Genomic DNA, 19,123 nt, shown 5'->3' with positions numbered 1-19,123 from the left:
AGTTTTTTTGTATAGATGTAAGTTTTCAATTTGATTTGGTAAATACTAAAGAGCATGATTGTTGGATCATCCAGAAAGAGTTTGCTGTGGTAATTGGAAAGAAAAGTAAACCTACTTGATGGTATTTTCTAGTAATCTGGAAGTATTATAGTAGTTGTTAATTTTTATATCTATTCTTATTTGTTGTTTGTACAAGAGCAAAGGATTAAAAAAACTTTTGGAAACAGAATAAAGGGTATAATTATCACTGCACCAATTTCTGTAATTTTTTTTGCTTCTGTTTTCTCAGAGGGAGTGATTAGCACAGTTTCTTGTACAATGTAAATGATCAATAAATGGTTGTTCAACAAACAACTGCTCATAGTGGGGATTCTTTTAAGGGTTGAAGTGTGGTTAGCATCTATAGTAGAGAAGTGATTTATATGCTAATAAGCATTCAAGTTTGGAGGATTTTGTGGGATTTGTAATCTTTTTTTTGTAAAATCATAGTTTAGTTTGTAGTCCTTTCTTCCAGTCTCTAGATATTAATTTCTAGCAGCCATAAGTTATATTCTGATGATAGTTTTAAAGGCTTTATATTAAAATGTATTCTAGGCCAAGCACGGTGGCTCATGCCTGTAATCTTAGCACTTTGGGAGGCCAAGGTGAGAGGATTGCCTGAGCCAACAGGTTCGAGATCAGCCTGGGCAACTTGACAAGACTTCACTTCTACAATAAATCAAAAAATTAGCCAGGCATAGTGACACATGCTTGTAGTTCCAGTTACTTGAAAGGCTAAGGCAGAAGGATCACCTGAGCCAAGCAGGTCAAGGCTGCGGTGGCCGTGAGCGTGCCACTACACTCCAGCCTGGGTGACAGTGAGATTCCATCTAAAAAAAAAAGTATTCTACTGTAGTTTTTCTATTGCAGCAGGTTTTGAGCAGAAGCAGTAATATAATAAAGATAGATTATGTGATGATAGGCTTTATTTTAATATAAGCCTAATTTTCAGAAAAACTTAATGTCTCATCATATTCCTTATCTGTCTTCTGAACAACTGGGTTTTCAAGGACTCTGATAGTTATTTTAGTTACTTCTGTAATCCAGGGCCAGAATTCTCTTCCTACTCTTTCATTGTTGCTAAAAAGCATTCTGTGTTTTTTTTTTCTTTAATGGATTGCTGTTTTTTCTTACCTTAACTCCTACCCAATTTGGGTTTAGAAAGGTATGGGACTTCAGTGGTTTGACATAAGAAAAGGGAAGGAAATTGTGAGGAGAAATGATATTTTCAAAATTTAAAAAAATAAAGACTTGGATAAGGTAGAATCCAAGGCTTAGAATTGATATAGGAAAAAGCATCTTAGTTAGTTTTCCTATGAAAGGATAATTTAAAATTTTATTTTTAGATGAAAATGAGAAACCAGTTTATTTGGTTACAACACTGGATAACACAATGGAAGATCTGTTATTACTGGAATACATGAAGGTAAGCAGTTCCATTATATCTACTTAATATGTTAAGCATGCTGCTGAAATGTTATCATCAAGTTTTCTAAGTTTGGTAATACTCAGTTATTTAATCCTCTTTCTAATGTAATTTGTAACTCAAACACTTTAAATTTTTTTGGTCTTATCATTTTGTATTAAACAGTTGTGATTTAATATTTATATAGCAAAATGAGAAGATTATGTTCTGAATAGAAATGATCTGTAGTTTGATTGATTTTTCTCCCACCATTGTACTGAAAAAGAAACAAACTTCTTAGTTTTGATGGAACTTATAGTCGTATATGATACAAAATGATGCTTTTACTTTATTTCCCACTATTGTGTGAAGTTACCTGGTTTTCCTATTGTCAATATCTCCGTTCTTTTTTATTGATTTATGGTACCCATTTTGTTTTCTGTTAAGTTTTTCTGTGTGCTGTGGTCTGTTTCTAATTTATCCCTTATTTCCACTAACCTGTTTTTACAGTGCTACACTATTATAGTAAGAATAATGCTGAAAGTTTTTTTTTTTAATCATGTTTTAAGACCATTTTTGCTGTCCTTTATTGATGTAGGTATTTTAGTATTTTTGTTGTGTATACATTAAACAGCTTTTAGGTTACAGAGGTATTCTAACTCTAAAGAAAACGCATAGATAAAGAAAATGTGGTATATATACAGAATGGAATACCATTCAGCCTTAAAAGGGGGGATGTTCTGTCATATCTGACAACATGGATGAATCTAGAGGACATTATGCTAAGTGAAATTCGCCAAACACAGAAAGATATATACTGTGTATCTCTTTTGTATGTGGAATCTAATAAAGTTGAGCTCATAGAAATAGAGAGCAAAATGATGGTTATTAGAGGTTGGGTTGGACACAAAGGGAAGGGATGAGTCATTGATCAAATAGCATAAATTTCCAGAGATACAGGAGGAATACTTTTGAGATGTATTGCCCAGCAAGAGGAGCCATAGTCAATAATAATGCATTGTTGTGTTAAAATAACTAAGAAAGTGAGTTTCAAATGTCTCACCACAAAAAGTGATATGAAAGTGAGGTGATGGATATATTAGTTTAATTTAATCATTTCATATTGTATACCTATGTTAAAACGTATTGTACCTCGTAAATGTATACAGTTATGATTTGACAAAAATATGATTTAAAAAAAAAAACAGATAATATTTAGATACTTGGTAGACAATTCTGTCACAATTTTTTTTCAAATACAGGAAGAAATAGAACTGTACAGAACCATTAATGATCAAATGATTGTTCTTCATACTTGATAATATCTAGCATTTCCTGTCTTGATAATAAGAATATAATACAAATGATAATATGTAACATTTATTGAATGCTTGCTATGGGCCAAAGATTCCCGTACTTCCATTTTCCATTTTCTTTTGTTCTTGTGAAGCACTTGTTTGTTTAGGTAAATAAATAAATTTATACACACACACACACACACACACACACACACACACACACACACATATATGTACACATATATATTATATGTATAAAATATTGTGAAATATTATTACCTTCAATCTTAATTTCAGAAATGCTACGTTTCTGTTATATAAAGAGATGGAAAAATTAGATAAATGCATATTAGAACCATTATGTGATTGTATATATACAAGGGGGAACCAAAAAAACTTGGAATTTATTTATAAAAAATTATGTATTCTTACATGTTTAAGCTTCAGTTACCTTCAAAGTACTCTCCATTTGATGCAATACACCTATCGAGACACTTTTTCAACTGCTCGAGAGTTTTTTAATTCATCAATTTTGATGCCTTTTAGTGCTGCTGCCTTTTTTTTGTTTTGTATCTTCTGCATCTGAAAAACATTTCCCTTTGAAGACTTTTTTCATCTAGGGTAACAAAAAGCAGTAGCTCAGGTCAGCATAGTATGAGTAGGGTGGGTGGGGCAGCAAAGTCATGCCACTTTTGGTCAAAACCTGCTGAACACTGCGTGTGATGTGGAGAGGTGTGTTCTTAAATCACCCATCATGAAATGGGAGACTGCGCTGAAATTAAAAAAAAAAAATTAACTAAAGCCAAACACAGCCTGTCAACAATGTTAGCTGGTACACTGATGCCAATGGGTTCCTAGAACACTTACCTAGGGGGGGAAGCCTATACTACAAGGGGCTCGCCCTCCCCAGAAATATTCTGTTTTTTGTGGGCTCCCCCTTGTATGTCTTACTGACATGTTCTAACAGATTTTTCATTTTTGAATAGGTTGAAAACAATGTCCCCAACTTGAACAGTACTTATAACAATGTTTTACAACTGATTAAGGTATGAGTGGATAATTATTTATTTTTTAATTAGATACTGCATTTCTATTTCTTATGGGAATTATCTTCTACATGGGATTATAAGATCATTAAAGATAAAAACAATATTATGAGTTGCATCTTTTGTCTATAAAATACAGTGCCTTATAGAGAGCAGACAAGTAAATAGTTATTGGCCTATTACTAATGTCAGCCTTGTCCTTTAGGTGAATTTTTCCTCTTTGGATATTCATTTACACACTGAAGCACTTCTGAATACAATCCGTTATCTTAATAATATTCTTCCACAATCAGAGGATAAATCAGCCTCAGTGAACATTACAGAAACTGAAGATAAAGGAGATGTCATTAAAAAAATTGGTAGGTTTCCTTCAAATTCAACTTCACTTTTTTTCACCAAATAGATCAATAAATCTAAGGCTTTGTCTTTATTATCTTCTAATATTGGCTGCAGAATTCTGTTGCCTACAATAATATCTAGCAGAGTTCATTATATCAGGTAAATAATGTTAAAGGAAACTGATTATTGCTGAAGAAAATGTGACTTTTAAAAATTACAGTGATTGATTTTAGTTGAAGATTATGCAGTAGGAATATTTGATTTAGATTAAAATGTATGCATTTAATAACATTATTTTAGATTAGACCAATGTAACTAACAAAATTTAAATATCATCCAGGTGTGGTGACTTATGCCTATAATTGCAGCAATTCAGGGGTGAGGTGGGAGGATTGTTTGAAGCCAAGAGTTTAAGACAAGCCTGTGCAATAATGAGACTTCATTTCTTGAAAAAAAGGAAAGAAAAGAAATTAGCTAGGTGTGGCTTTATGTGCCTGTAGTCCCAGCTACTTTGGAGGCTGAGGCAGGAGACTTGCTTGAGCCTAGTAGTTTGAGGCTTCAGTGATCTGTGATTGCCACTGCACTCCAGCATAGGTGACAAAACAAGACCATATCTCAAAAAAAAAAGAGTAATATCAGCGCATATTTTCAAATCAGAGTACAGTGCTTTTTAAGCAGTGAAAATTTGCGATTTTTTGACAAGTATTTCCTAATAATCATTGAGACTTAAAAGACTTAGGAATTCATAGCTACAGTTTCTTAGTTTCAGATGTTTAGTTTCCTCTAGTAACAGTGTTTTTTCTGTTTATTTCCTTTTGTCTTCATTAGATTTGATTGTTTTTTAGGTCCTCAGTTCAGTAGGGCATATCTTACCTTGCTTTCAGCTGAGTTGCAAACCCTGTTTTTTCTAATATGTCACTATTTTTGGTGATATTTTGTTACTTTATAAGTGTTGTGAAGTAACTACAAGAAGTTTTACCTTACTTTTACAATATGATTGTTTTTCAGCTTCAAAACTATCCACAGATGAAGATGTTATTACTTTGCAGATTTTAGCAGAATTATCATGCTTGCAGATCTTTATTCAAGATCAGACACGTAGCATTTCTGAAATTAAGATCGAAGGTAATAACATTTCACAGAAATAAATTCAGAACTCAAGTGAAAGAAAAGGCAATTAGTCACTCTTTTATTCCCTTAGGGCTTGATTCGGAGATGATTATGAAGCCTTCAGTAACTGAAATAAATGCAAAGCTAAGGAATATAATTGTTTTGGATTCTGATATAACAGCTATGTACAAAAAGGTAAGAATTCTTTAATAGTACATCATTAAATATGATTGTCCTTTAACAGTGGTCATAGGCATCAATTAATAGACAGTCGTCATAATTTAGCAGTGTGGCTTATTATATGCATGGGTTTTAGAAACAGGCATAATTGGGTTCTTAGCTGTGTTCTTAATAGCTGTGTAACAATTAGCAAGTTACCTAATCTTGGATTCTGTTACTTTACTTGTAAAATGAGGATTACAGTATCTCACTAGAGAAGTATAAATAATGCTCTTGGGAGAAGCGGCAAGATGGCGACGGGGCAACCCAGTCTGTGAAGCCCTCTGCAAAGGAGATCTGCAGTGGGTCTCTGACTCTCGCCCCGGGGGGCTGCGGACCCCAACATCGCAGCCTGCTCTTCATACAGAGCTCGGCCGTTCCCACCGCTGGGGCATCGCAACGGACTGGACAGTCACTGTGGCGCAAACGGTGCCGCCGCCGCCACAGGACCTCCCCCGCCACCACCGCGGCCTCCATGACAGCCGTAGCACATCGCATCACCCGGCTCGAGGTGAACTACTTCAAACTTCAAGCCCCTTCAGGGAAGATCTGCTGGTATCGCTGCCACCTTTCCTGCGACAGAGATGTCTTGCCTGCCTGCCGTAAGTCTCCTCTTGTCTGCCCTGAGGCAGGCAGCCATCTTGTTCCTGTCTGCCCCCACCCCCGGGGCGAGCAGCTGAGATAACACCACCTGCTGGTGATTCAAGGTAACAACACCGAAACAGGAGAAACAAGCTTGATAAAGACATAGACCAGAGTGCTGAACGGAGGGTAATCTGAACTGTCCTTCACAGCAGACCAGGGGCAACTGACCCTAACTGCAAACTAATTTACCAGCTTGAAAAGAAAACTAGAAATCAGACCTGAAACGACATTAGACTTAAACGAAATGTCTCAGAGTGTGCTTCATTGATTCTGTTAGTTTAATGACTTAATTCTATTCCTACTGTATTGTTCCCTTTTTTCTTTTTTCCTTTTCTTTTTTTCTCTTTTCTTCTCTCTGTAAAGCATATCTTTGTATAGAGGAACAGCACACTCACAAGGTGGTTGGTTAGCTTGTATGTTAGCATCACTATATGTTTTATTTTTATTTTTTATTTTTTGTATGACAATTGGTTCGTCTGTAGCTGTGGTCTATTATTTTTATCTGTTTCAGTATAGGCCTCTCTCTCTGTTTGTTGGCACACTCGTTTGTTTCCCCCTTACTCCTCTATCTCTCCAGTCCCCTCTTCAACCCACTATCTGCTCCATTCTCTCCCCACTGCTAATCACGTTTTATTTCAGGGAGTAAACCTACGACCCCACTGCACGGACAGATTCCAGGGCAGTGGGAAGTGGGTTCCAGATTATCCACACACCTGTCAGCGAATACCAGGACCTGCAAGTAGATTTTGAATCACAGCTCCCCCCTTAAGTAAATCTCAAAACTGCAAAAAGGACCACCTCCAACCTACAGTGCAACTCCAGAACTGAACAAAGTAAGAGGACATACATAAAGAATAGGAGATTGAACAAACAGAAGTAAAACTAATCCCTTTACCCCTGAATAACAGAATTAAAGAAGACGGTGACGTGGAGGGAAGGAAAAAGTGGGGAGGGGGGGAAACCGCACAAATGAGGAAAAACCAAAAGAAGAATGCAGGCCTCAAACAGACCCCTGGGAAATCAGACACTGAGAAAACAGATTCTGGAACACAAACAATGAAGAGCCCCCAGAATGACTGGTCACATGCAACAAACCCAGACATCAAGACATTAATGGAGAGAATTTAAAAAATTGAGGAGAGACAAGAGGAAAATAGGAAGGAGCTGATGTCAGAAATGACAGCAGTAAACAATACTGTGATGGAAATGAACAACAGACTAATAAGCATGGAAAGCAGAATCAACCAAGCAGAAGAAAGAATCTCAGAGCTCGAAGACCAAAACACAGAACTAACCCAAACTGTCAAAAGCATAGAAAAGAAGCTCAAAAAGACAGAACAAAACCTGCAAGAGATGAATGATCACTTCAAGAGACCAAACCTAAGAGGAATTTGGCTTCCTGAGGCAGAGAGAGAAACATAAGCCACACTGAAACAAACATTTCATGAAATCATACAAGAAAACTTCCCTCATCTCATTAAGGATGAAAAAATTCAAACACAAGAGATTCAGAGAACCCCTGCAAGACAACAAATGAGAAGACCAACTCCCAGACACATAATAATTTCCTAAACAAAGTAGCTATAAAAGAAATCCTAAAGGCAGCAAGAGAAAATGGCCAGACTACCTACCAGGGAAAACCAATTAGGATAGCAGCAGATTTATCCACAGAAACACTTCAGGCCAGGAGAGCCTGGAGCCCTATCTTCAAAGTTCTAAAAGAGAAATAATTTCAACCAAGAATAACCTACCCAGCCAAACTAAGCTTCATTAGTGAGGGAGAGTTGAAATCTCTTCCAGATATCTAATCCCTCAGAACGTACACTGCCACCAGACCACCTCTACAAGAAACACTTAAGAAAGTACTGAACACAGAAGAAAAAAAAAAAAGAACAACAGCATTCTTCACAAGAGTACAGGCAAAAGATTAAAAACACACATGAACCAACTCCAAAACCCAAAGAAAGACAACAAACAAAGAGGAACAACTCTGTAAGAACCGTATGACAGGGATCAACTCTTGCATTTCAATTATTAGCCTAAATGTGAACAGACTAAATGTGCCACTGAAAAGACATAGAATGGCAAAATGGATAAAATATCATCAGCCAACAATCTGTTGCCTTCAAGAGACTCACCTCACTAGAAAGGACACCCACAGACTCAAAGAGGATGGGAAACAAACTTTCAGGTGAATGGAATACAAAAGAAAGGAGGAGTAGCTATCTTAATTTCAGACAAAATACCCTTCAAGCTATTAAAAATCAAAAAAGATACAGAAGGCCACTACATAATGATAAAAGGCTCAATCCATCAACAAGAAATATCTATCCTAAACATATATGCACCCAACATAGGTGCGCCAACTTTCATTAAGCAACTTCTAGGAAAACTAAAGAAAGATATTGACTCTAACACCATCATAACTGGGGACTTTAATACCCTACTCACAACCCTCGACAGATCATCAGGACAAAAAATCAGCAAGGATATCCGGAACCTCAATGTGACTTTGGACCAAATGGACTTAATTGATACCTACGGAACACTCCATCCAAAGACCACAGAATACACATTCTACTCATCACCACATGGAACATATTCTAAGATCGACCACATACTCGGCCATAAATCAGGCATAAGCAAATTTAAAAGGACTGAAATTCTACCATTTATCTTCTCGGACCACAGTGGAATAAAAATAAACATTGACACCAACAAAGTCCCCCGAAAACCCACAAAGACATGGACACTAAACAGCATGATGCTAAACAACTCCTGGGTCAATGATGAAATCAAAACAGAGATCAAAAGATATCTGGAAACAAATGAAAATAAAGAAACATCTTACCAAAATCTCTGGGATGCCCTGAAAACTGTATTAAGAGGGGAATTTATATCCCTACAAACACACATGAAGAAAATGGAAGGAACAGAAATTCACAACCTAACAAGCCACTTAAAGAAGCTGGAAAAGCAAGATCACAAAAACCCTAATTTCAGCAGAAGAATCCAGATAACCAAACTAAAAGCCCAAATCCAGGACATAGAAGACAAAAAGATAATACAAAAATTCAATGAACCAAAAAACTGGTTCTTCGAAAGGATAAACAAGATCAATGGTCCCCTAGCTAGACTGACCAAGAAAAAACGAGAAAAAAACCAAATAAGCACAATCAGAAAAACAAAAGATGAAGTCACATCTGACCCTGAAGAAATACAAAAGATCATTAGAGACTACTACGTACACTTGTATGGAAGCAAACTTGAAAACCTTAAGGAAATGGAGGACTTTCTGACATCATACAACCTACCTAGGTTGGAACAAGAAGAAATTGAGACACTAAATGGACCAATAACAATCAGGGAAATCGACTATGTAATAAGAAAACTTCCTACAAAAAAAGCCCTGGTCCAGATGGCTTTCCAGCAGAATTCTACAAGACATTCTAGGAGGAACTGATACCAATCCTACTGAAGGTATTCCAGATGATTGAAAAAGATGGAACTCTTCCCAAATCATTTTATGAAGCCAACATTACATTGATACCCAAGCCAGGTAAAGATCCAACAAAGAAAGAGAACTACAGGCCAGTATCTTTGATGAACATAGATGCTAAAATTCTCAACAAGATCCTAGCAAACCGGATTCAGCAATACATCTCAAAAATCATCCACCATGACCAAGTAGGCTTCATTCCTGGGATGCAAGCCTGGTTCAACATTCGTAAAACCATAAATGTAATTAAATACATCAGCAGATGTCAAAACAAAAACCACATGGTCATATCATTAGATGCAGCAAAAGCTTTTGATAAAATCCAGCACCCCTTCTTGATAAAAACCCTTGAACATCTAGACATACGGGGAACCCACAGCCAGCATACTCCTAAATGGACAAAAATTGGATCCAATTCGCCTGAAAACTGGAACTAGACAAGGATGCCCACTCTCACCCCCCTGTTCAACATAGTATTGGAAGTCCTGGCTGGAGCAATCAGGAAAATAGGAAAAGAGGAAGTCAAGTTGTGTCTCTTTGCAGATGATATGATTGTGTACCTTGAAAACCCAAGAGAATCTGTCAAAAACCTCCTTACATTGATAAAGGCCTTTGGCAAAGTCTCAGGATACAAAATAAATGTACAAAAGACAATCGCATTTCTCTACAACAATAATAAACAAATAGAAACCCAAATAAAAAACACAATTCCATTCACAATAGCCACAAAAAAAAAATGAAATACCTTGGCATCTTCCTAACCAGAGACGTGAAAGAACTTTACAATGAAAACTGTAAAACACTGCTCAAAGAAATCAAAGATGACACGAACAAGTGGAAAAATATCCCTTGCTCATGGATTGGAAGAATCAACATTGTAAAGATGGCCATCTTACCTAAGGCAATCTACAAATTCAATGCAATACCCATTAAATTACCAACAGCGTTCTTCTCAGACCTAGACAAAACAACACAGGAATTCATATGGAAACACAAACATCTAAGAATAGCCAGAACAATCCTCAGCAAAAAAAAAAACAAAGCAGGTGGTATCACAATATCAGACTTCAAACTTTACTATAAAGCTACAATCATCAAAACAGCTTGGTATTGGTACAGGAACAGGCATATAGATCAATGGAATAGAATTGAGATTCCAGAAGCAAAACTTCAATTTCTCAACCAACTCATCTTCGACAAAGCCCCCACCAGCTACCACTGGGGAGAGGAGAACCTATTCAGTAAATGGTGCTGAGAACACTGGCTAACCACATGCAGAAGATTGAAACAGGTCCCCTATCTATCCCCATGCACAAAGGTTAACTCCAAATGGATCAGAGACCTAAATGTAAAACCTCAAACCATAAGAACCTTAGAAAAGGAAGGAAATACCCTCATGGAAATCGGAACTGGCATCCAATTCCTGAACAAAACCCGAAACCCACAGGTCATAAGAGAGAAGATAGACAAGTGGGACCTTATTAAACTGACAAGCTTCTGCAAAGCCAAAGAAACCATCAAGAGAGCAGGGAGACAGCCTACAGACTGGAAAAAAGTATTTGCCAACTCTAGGTCTGACAAAGGCTTAACATCCTGGATCTACAAGGAACTGAAAGGTACTGAAAAGAAGAAAACAAACACCCCCATTATAAAATGGCCAAAAGATATGAACAGACACTTCACAAAAGAAGACATCCGAGCAGCCAACAAACACATGAAGAAATGCTCAACCTCACAAATCATCAGGGAGATGCAAATCATAATCACACTGAGGTACCACCTAACTCCAGTCAGAATGGCAATTATCAACAACTCAAAAAATAACAGCTGCTGGAGAGGGTGTGACGAAAAGAGAACACTTCTACACTGTTGGTGGGAGTGTAACCTAGTGCAACCTCTGTGGAAAGCAGTGTGGCGATTCCTAAAAGCTCTAAAAATCGACCTTCCATATGACTCCGCAATCCCCCTACTGGGAATATACCCTGAAGAACTCAAATCACTCTATAAAAAAGATACCTGCACCCTGCACACGTATATTTATCGCAACATTGTTCACAATAGCAAGAACCTAGAAGCAACCATTATGCCCATCAAAAGAGGACTGGATTAAGAAAATGTGGTACATATACATGATGGAGTACTGCGCAGCCATAAAAAAACAAAATCATGAATTTTGCAGCAACCTGAATGGAACTAATACTGAGTGACCTCTCACAGAAACAAAGATCCGAGTATCACATGTTCTCACTCATATAATGGACCTTGAACATCCAATGTAATACTATAAGAGAATGAATGACGGTACTGGGAAACTATGGGGGGGGGAGGAGGATGGGATTAACAGTAGCAAATATCTGTCTGGGGCTGGGAAAACACCTCTTATCAACAGGGTGCCTGAATGAAACATAATTATACACCTAACCCTTAACTGTACCCCACAAAACCATAATAAAAAATATTGACTAATAAAAAATAAATAAATAAATAATGCTCTTGTGATAACGTTTTGGGGGGAACTAAGTAAATATCCTTTTCACGTTTTTTTCTTTTTGTTCTCTTCAAGTTTTCTGAGCCTCATAATTTTATATATACCAGAGGGTCTAAAGTCTAATCTAATAAATGAAATTTTTTAAAGTTTATTTTCAGGACAAATTACTAGTATAGTTGTTATAATATTATAGTATTAAGAGAGTCCTTTGATGTGGATGATTACTTGTTGAAAGGTAGGTAATTTGTTATCGGGTATAAAACAGAAAGGTTAGTGGTCTCTAGATGCTGTTGTAGAGATGGACAGGTAATTCTTGAATAGAGGCATCTACGTATAGTATATTTAAGGGAGTGAAGAGATATTAAATATTAGGATTGGGAAAAGCTGATGTACTTGTTGAGATAGAAAGTCAGTGTGTGAAGTATGACAAGAAGAAAGGAAACTGGTAAATAGTCATAGCCCATAGTACTCATGAAGGAGTGATGACCTGACTTTTATGTGTAAAAAATTCCTTATTTCTTATATTTTATATATGGCTTATTTAGTGTAAGACAAAAAGAGATCCAAAACACCAAAGGGGAATGGCTCATGGGAATAAGGAACAAGAAAATTTTTAGAAGCCATTTTTAAAATTTGTGTTACTTTTATTTTAAAAATTATCATATTTGTGCTACTTTGGCAGTACATATACTGATTTTGGAACAATACAGAGAAGATTTGTGTGGCTTCTGCACAAGGATGATGCACGTTTGTGAAGTGTTCTATGTTTTTAGAGCAGGAGTAGCTCTTCTTACATTAAATAACACAGACTTTATACCAACAAAAGTTAAAAAGGACATTGAAGGCACTACATAATAATAAAGGGCTCAACTCATCAGCAGGAAATATCTATCTTAAATATATATGCACCCAACATAGGAGCACCCAAATTTTTAAAACAATTGCTAGTGAACCTAAGAGAGGACATAGACCGGTATACAATAATAGTTGGAGACTTCAGTACCCCACTAATAGCTTTAGACAGATATTTGAGGCAGAAAACTAACAAATCTGGAACCTTAACTTGACACTGGACCAATTAGATCAAGTAGGTATCTGCAAAACTCTTCATACAATAACCACAGAATATACTGTCTTCTTATCAGCACATGGAACAGAAGCTAAGATCGATGACATACTTGCGCATAAATCAAGCATGAACAAATTTTGAAAGGTCGAAATCATACCATGCATCTTCTCAGACCACAGCAGAATAAAAATAAATATCATTACTAAACAATAGGAACCCTCTAAAACACACAAATACATAGAAATTAAACAACATGCTTCTGGATGACTTTTATGTTAATACAGAAATCAAGACAGAAATAGAAATATTCCTAGAAACAAATGTAAACAAAGACAAAACATAACAAAATTTCTGGGATACCATGAAATTGGTGCTGAGAGGGAAGTTTATAGCACTGCACACACACATCAAGAAGATAGAGAGATCTCAAATAAACAGTCTAATGTACCTAAAGAAACTGAAAAGACAAGAATAATCCAGTCCCAAAACTAGGAATGGAAATTGTCAAAAGAAAATCACAAAAGTATCAAAAGAAATTAAGTGAAATAGAGATTAAAAAAATCATACAAAGGAAAAATCATACAAAAATAAAAACTCATACTTTGACAGAATATATAAGATTAACAGACCCCTCGTTAGATTAACATAAAAAGACTGAAAATTTGAATAAACACAATCATTAATGAATAAGGCAGTGTGACAACTGAACCTGAAGAAACACAAAATACAATCAGAAAGTACTATGAACATCTGTATGTGAGCAAGCTTGAAAATCTAGAGGAAATGGAGAAATTCCTGGCAACAAATAACCTCCCAAGATTGAAACAGGAAGAAATTGAAATTCTAAACAGACCAATAAGAATACAAGAAACAAAATTCGTAATTAGAAACCTCTCCACCAGAAAAAAGCCCTGAGCCAGAAGATTTCTCAGTTGAATTCTACCAGACATACAAGAAAGAACTGGTATCAATCCTATTGAAAGTATTCCAAGCAATCAAGTATGAAAGAATTCTCCCTAGCTCATTTTATGAAGCCAATATCATTCTGATACCCCAAAATGACAGAGACACAACAAAGAAAGGAAACTGTAGGCTATACTCCCTGATTAACAGATGCAAAAATTCTCAACAAGATTCTAGCAAATTGCATCCAACAGCACATTACAAGGATCATTCATCATGACTAGGTGGGTTTTGTCACTAGGATACAAGGGTAGTTTCAACATACATACATCAATAAATGTAATCTACTACATAAGCAAATGTAAAACCAAGAACCGCATGATTGTCTCAAATGACACTGAAAAAGCATTCAATAAAATCTAACATTACTTCCTGATAAATACTCAAATTCCTAGGCATTGAAGGAACATTCTTCAAGATAATAAGAGCCATTTATGACAAATCATAACCAACATCATATTTAATGGGCAGAAGATGAAAGCATTATTCTTAAGAACTGGAACAAGACAAAGATGTCCACTCTCACCACTCCTGTTTAACATAGGACTGGTTGTTCTAGCCAGAGCTATCAGGCAGGAGAAAGAAATTAGAGGTGTTCAAATAGGAAAAGAGTAAGTAAAGTTATTCCTCTTCTCAGATTATATGATTCAATACTTAGAAAACCCTAGGGATTCTACTAAAAGCCTCCTAGCACTAATAAATTACTCTGATGATGTCTTAGGATACAAAATCATTGCACAGAAATCAGTGACATTTCTATACTTCAACGGCAGGCTGAAAACCAAATGAGAAACACAATCTCATTCTCAATAGCTACAAAAAATACAAAATACCTTGGTATTTATTTAACCAAAGAAATGAAAAATCTTTTCCATGAGAACTACAAAGCACTGCTTACAGAAATCAAAGAGGCCAGTCTCGGTGGCTTAGCCTGTAATCCTAGTACTTTGGGAGGCTGGGTGTATTGCTTGATCCAGCAGGTTTGAGACCAGCCCAGGCAACTTGGTGAGACCTCGTCTCTACAATAAATCAAAAATTAGCCAGGCATGGCAGCGCACACCTGTAGTTCTGGCTTCTTGGAAGGTTGAGGCCAAAGGATCGCCGTAGCCCAGCACGTCAACGCTGGTGTGGCTGTCAGTGTGCCACTGCACTCCAGCCTGGGTGGCAGAGTGGTACTCCACCTCAGAAGAAAAAAAGTCAGACGACACAAACAAATGGAAGAACGTCCCATGCTCATGGATTGGAAGAATCAGTATTTTCAAGATGTCCATACTACCAGAAGCAATCTACAGATTCAAGGTAATCTATATCAAAGTACTAGCAACATTCTTCACAGACCTAGAAAAGACAATACTTAAATTCATATGGAAGCAAAAAAGGGCCTGAATAGTTAAAACAGTCTTCAACAAAAATGACAAAGCTGATAGCATCACACTCCAGATTTCAAATTTCACTGCAAGGCTACAGTAACCAAGACAGTATAGTACTGGTACAAAAATAGATACATAGGTCAATGGAAAAGGATAGAGAACCCTGAAATAAAACCACAGACCTTCAACCAACTCATCTTTGGCAAAGCAGACAAAAAAACAAACATTGGGGAAAGGAAACTTCATTTAGCATATGGTGCTACGTAAACTGGCTAATCACATGCAGAAGAATGATACTGGACCCCTACCTATCACCATATACAAAAATTAACTCAAAATCAGTTAAGGACTTAAATGTGAAACCTTAAACTATAGGAATCTTGTAAGAAAACTTAGGGAACGTCTTCCTGGACATTGCAGTGGCAATGAAATAATGGCCAAGTCCTCAGAAGAAAATGCAACAAAAACTCATCAAACTAAAAAACTTTTGCACAGCAAAAGGAACTATTAAGAGAGTAAAGAGACAACCCATAGAATTGGAAAAAAATATTTGCAAGCTATGCATCTGACTAAGGCCTAACATCCAGGATTTATAAGGAACTGAAATGAATTTACAGGGAAAGAAAACCTAAGTTAACCCCCTTAAGTGGGTAAAGGACATGAACAGACACTTCTCAAGAAAGACTTACAAGTAGCTGATAGTTTGGTTCTATTGATTGCTTTATCATTTATTGGTTATTTTTTTCTTGCATTTATTGAGTTTCTCTAGTTATTGATTGAATGTCAGAAATTATGTATAAGATAATACAGTAAATCCCCCACATACAAATGAGTTTCATTCTGAAAGCACATTCATAAGTCCAATTTGTTCATTTGTCCAGCAAAGTTAGCCTAGGTATCTAACTGTCATAATCAGCTTTATGGTACTGTGCTATAATAGGTTTATAATGCAAAAAATAAGCAATCACACAAGGCATTTTTAATCTTACAGTACTGTGAAAGGTACAGTAGTATAATACAGTACAATAACTAGCACACAGGTGCTGGAATTGAGTGAACAGGCAAGAAAACTTTGTGACTGGAAGAGGGAGAGAAGGAGGGAGATGGTAGAGCTGAAGCATTGTCAGCCATAGGAGATGGAGGGTAAGCTACAATTTCACTTATGCCTGACATTGATGGCACAGATTCTGGTTCTTTGCTGGATTCAATTCTATCCTTTTGAAAAAATGATTCAATAATGTCTGGGTAGTAGCTCTTTATTTCTTGTCGTAAGTGACATTGTATCACTGGATTGCATTCTGAACAACTGCTGCAACCTTTGTCTACTGTTCTACATTTGGGTGCTGAGCCCCAAAACTAATGGTGCCTCCTCAAATAAAGAAAATCCCCTTGCCATTTCCTGCTTCATGAATCTCTTTAGTTCTTCAATTACTTCTTTCTCTTGTCTCTCTTAGTCTTTTTCTCTGGGTCTTCTATTCCATCAGGTCTTCATTAGTAAGCTCCTCATTTCACACAGCAAGGAGTTCAGTGAATTTGTCCTCTTGCAGATCTAGCTCCAGCTTCTTGCTGAGGGTCTAAGTTACTGAAGACCTTTTTGGACTCCTCATCCACCTTTTCAAGTCCATGAAAGTTGTGAGCAAACTGCAAACAAAGATTCTTCCAAACCCCATTTGTGGTAATAGCTCTAACCTCATACCAAGAAAAGTCAGTGTTTTTTATGGCCTTGTAAATGTTATAGTCCTTCCAAAATTGTCACAAGGTTGTTCCTAGTTCATCCCTTACCTTTACCGCCTGATGAAACGTGTGATATAAATAATATTTCCTGAAAGTCGCTATAGCTCCCTGGTCCATGGGTTGGATGAGCAACATAGTATTCGGTAGCAGATGTACTACTTTGATATTGGGATGAAAGTTGTCCATGAGTGTGGAGTGTCCTGGAGCACTGTTGAGCAGCAAAAGAATGTTGAATGTGATGTCCTTCTCCAAGCAGTATTTCTCTGCTTTCAGGATAAGGTGGTGGAAAAAACAGTCCTGGAAAATGGCCTGTGTAACCCAAGCTTTGGGATTACTCTCCCACACAACAGGAAGAGAGCACTTGGCTATGTTTTAAGGGCTTTTGGGATCTCTGGATAGTAAGCTAAGAGAGGCTTCAGCATCATATCACCAGAAACATTGCCACCAAACAGCAGAGTTAGCCTATCCTTTGCTGCTATATCCTGGTATCAACTTTTCCTCCTTACTGATGTAACTTCAGTCTGGTATCCTCTTCCAATACAGTCTTGTTTCATCCACAATAAAAACTTGCTCGGATAAATATGCACCTTCATTAATAATTTCTCAAAGCATTTCAGTAAATTCCCAGGCAGATACCATATCTGCTCTTGTTGCTTTGCCACTTACTTTTACATTGTGAAGGTTGTCTCTAACCTTGAACTGATGCACCTAATCATGACTGACATTAAAAGATGCACTCTCTGATTCTTCACTGTGTTTCTTCTTCAAGTCTTCATAAAGGAGTTCAGCATTAAGCTGAATGGGACTCAGTGCTGATACTGATCCTGCATCCACACACTGAGAAGGTTCTCCATCTCTCCATCACTCTTTCATGCTTCTTCGATATTATTGCTGACATCATCAGCACAGCAGACTTCCTGTGTTCTATGCCCTTGTCCTTGTTCTTTAGAATCTTGCCAGTGGTTGAATAATTCATGTTATAGGAATGAGCAACATCTACCATCTTTTTGCCTCGCTCCACTCTGAATTGTTTTCACTTTTCTTTCCATCATTAATTGCGGGGGGCCAGCCCCTGCAGAGAGATTTAGGGGGTCCCTGGTAGGTGTGGCAGTGTCGGTGATTATTCTGGAGAAATAAAGAGAAAGAAAGAAAAGGGGGGAGAAAGAAAGAGACTGGATTCTGTCTAGTGTAGAAGCCGATTTAATGGGGCAAACTGTAAGCCTTTTATCCTAAAGTTTCACAAGATTTTCACGTGAACACAAAGCCAGGTGGATGAGGGGCGTCCCCCCACCCACCAGGTGTTTCCTCAAGCATGAGGAAGGACAATCCCAATATTATTTCACTGTTCCTTATGCTTGGTTAATGTTCCTTATGCTTGGTTTATGTTCCTCACAAACAATACAACAATTCTAACATCATAATATTCTAATAATCAATAACTTCTAAAACTTTTGCATTCCCAATACCTAATGACTGACTTAAATCCTAATACCTTTCTATTCTGTGCTAATTTTACCTGTACTATAAAAAACTCTTAATTATAGCTCAAAGCAGTTCCTAAAGAATGTGGCCCAGTCCATAGATCATGCTGGGCTGTTTCCAAGAACAGTTGATTATAATCTCTTAACAAAATGGCTATTCTAAAATCCTATGTATCTATCTTAATTTCTATAAAAGTTTCTAATTCCTAATCCTAATATATAAAGCTGATCATCAGCAATAAAGCTTCTAAAATGAAACCCAAATACAAACTGTAATTGTACTAAAGCCAAAACTGCAATTAGTAGAAAGTGGGAACAATGAAATTTCTAAAGTTAGCTGTATTCTTATAAACCTCAAATATCATGTTTGATCATGCTTGAACTAACATAATTCCCTGAGGTAGCATGACCTATTCTA

General features: G+C 36.8%; 1 protein-coding gene across 1 annotated transcript in view; it reads left to right on the top strand.

The window, feature by feature from the left end:
* LOC103261504 (vacuolar protein sorting-associated protein 13A) overlaps positions 1-19,123 on the top strand; it is a gene marked incomplete at its 3' end in the record, with an annotated part of 187,695 nt that overhangs the window by 90,764 nt on the left and 77,808 nt on the right. Inside the window, exons 27-31 of the mRNA XM_008059114.1 lie at positions 1,386-1,465; positions 3,729-3,788; positions 3,994-4,147; positions 5,136-5,252; positions 5,329-5,432. Coding sequence (XP_008057305.1) covers positions 1,386-1,465; positions 3,729-3,788; positions 3,994-4,147; positions 5,136-5,252; positions 5,329-5,432 — 515 coding nt within the window. The remainder of the gene's footprint in view (positions 1-1,385; positions 1,466-3,728; positions 3,789-3,993; positions 4,148-5,135; positions 5,253-5,328; positions 5,433-19,123) is intronic.

Source organism: Carlito syrichta, unplaced genomic scaffold, assembly GCF_000164805.1.
Source record: "Carlito syrichta isolate Samal-C Ts95f unplaced genomic scaffold, Tarsius_syrichta-2.0.1 Scaffold303724, whole genome shotgun sequence".
Classification (NCBI taxonomy): domain Eukaryota; kingdom Metazoa; phylum Chordata; class Mammalia; order Primates; family Tarsiidae; genus Carlito; species Carlito syrichta.
Note: the sequence above shows the minus strand (reverse complement) of the source record. Positions and strands in the feature narration are given on the sequence as shown.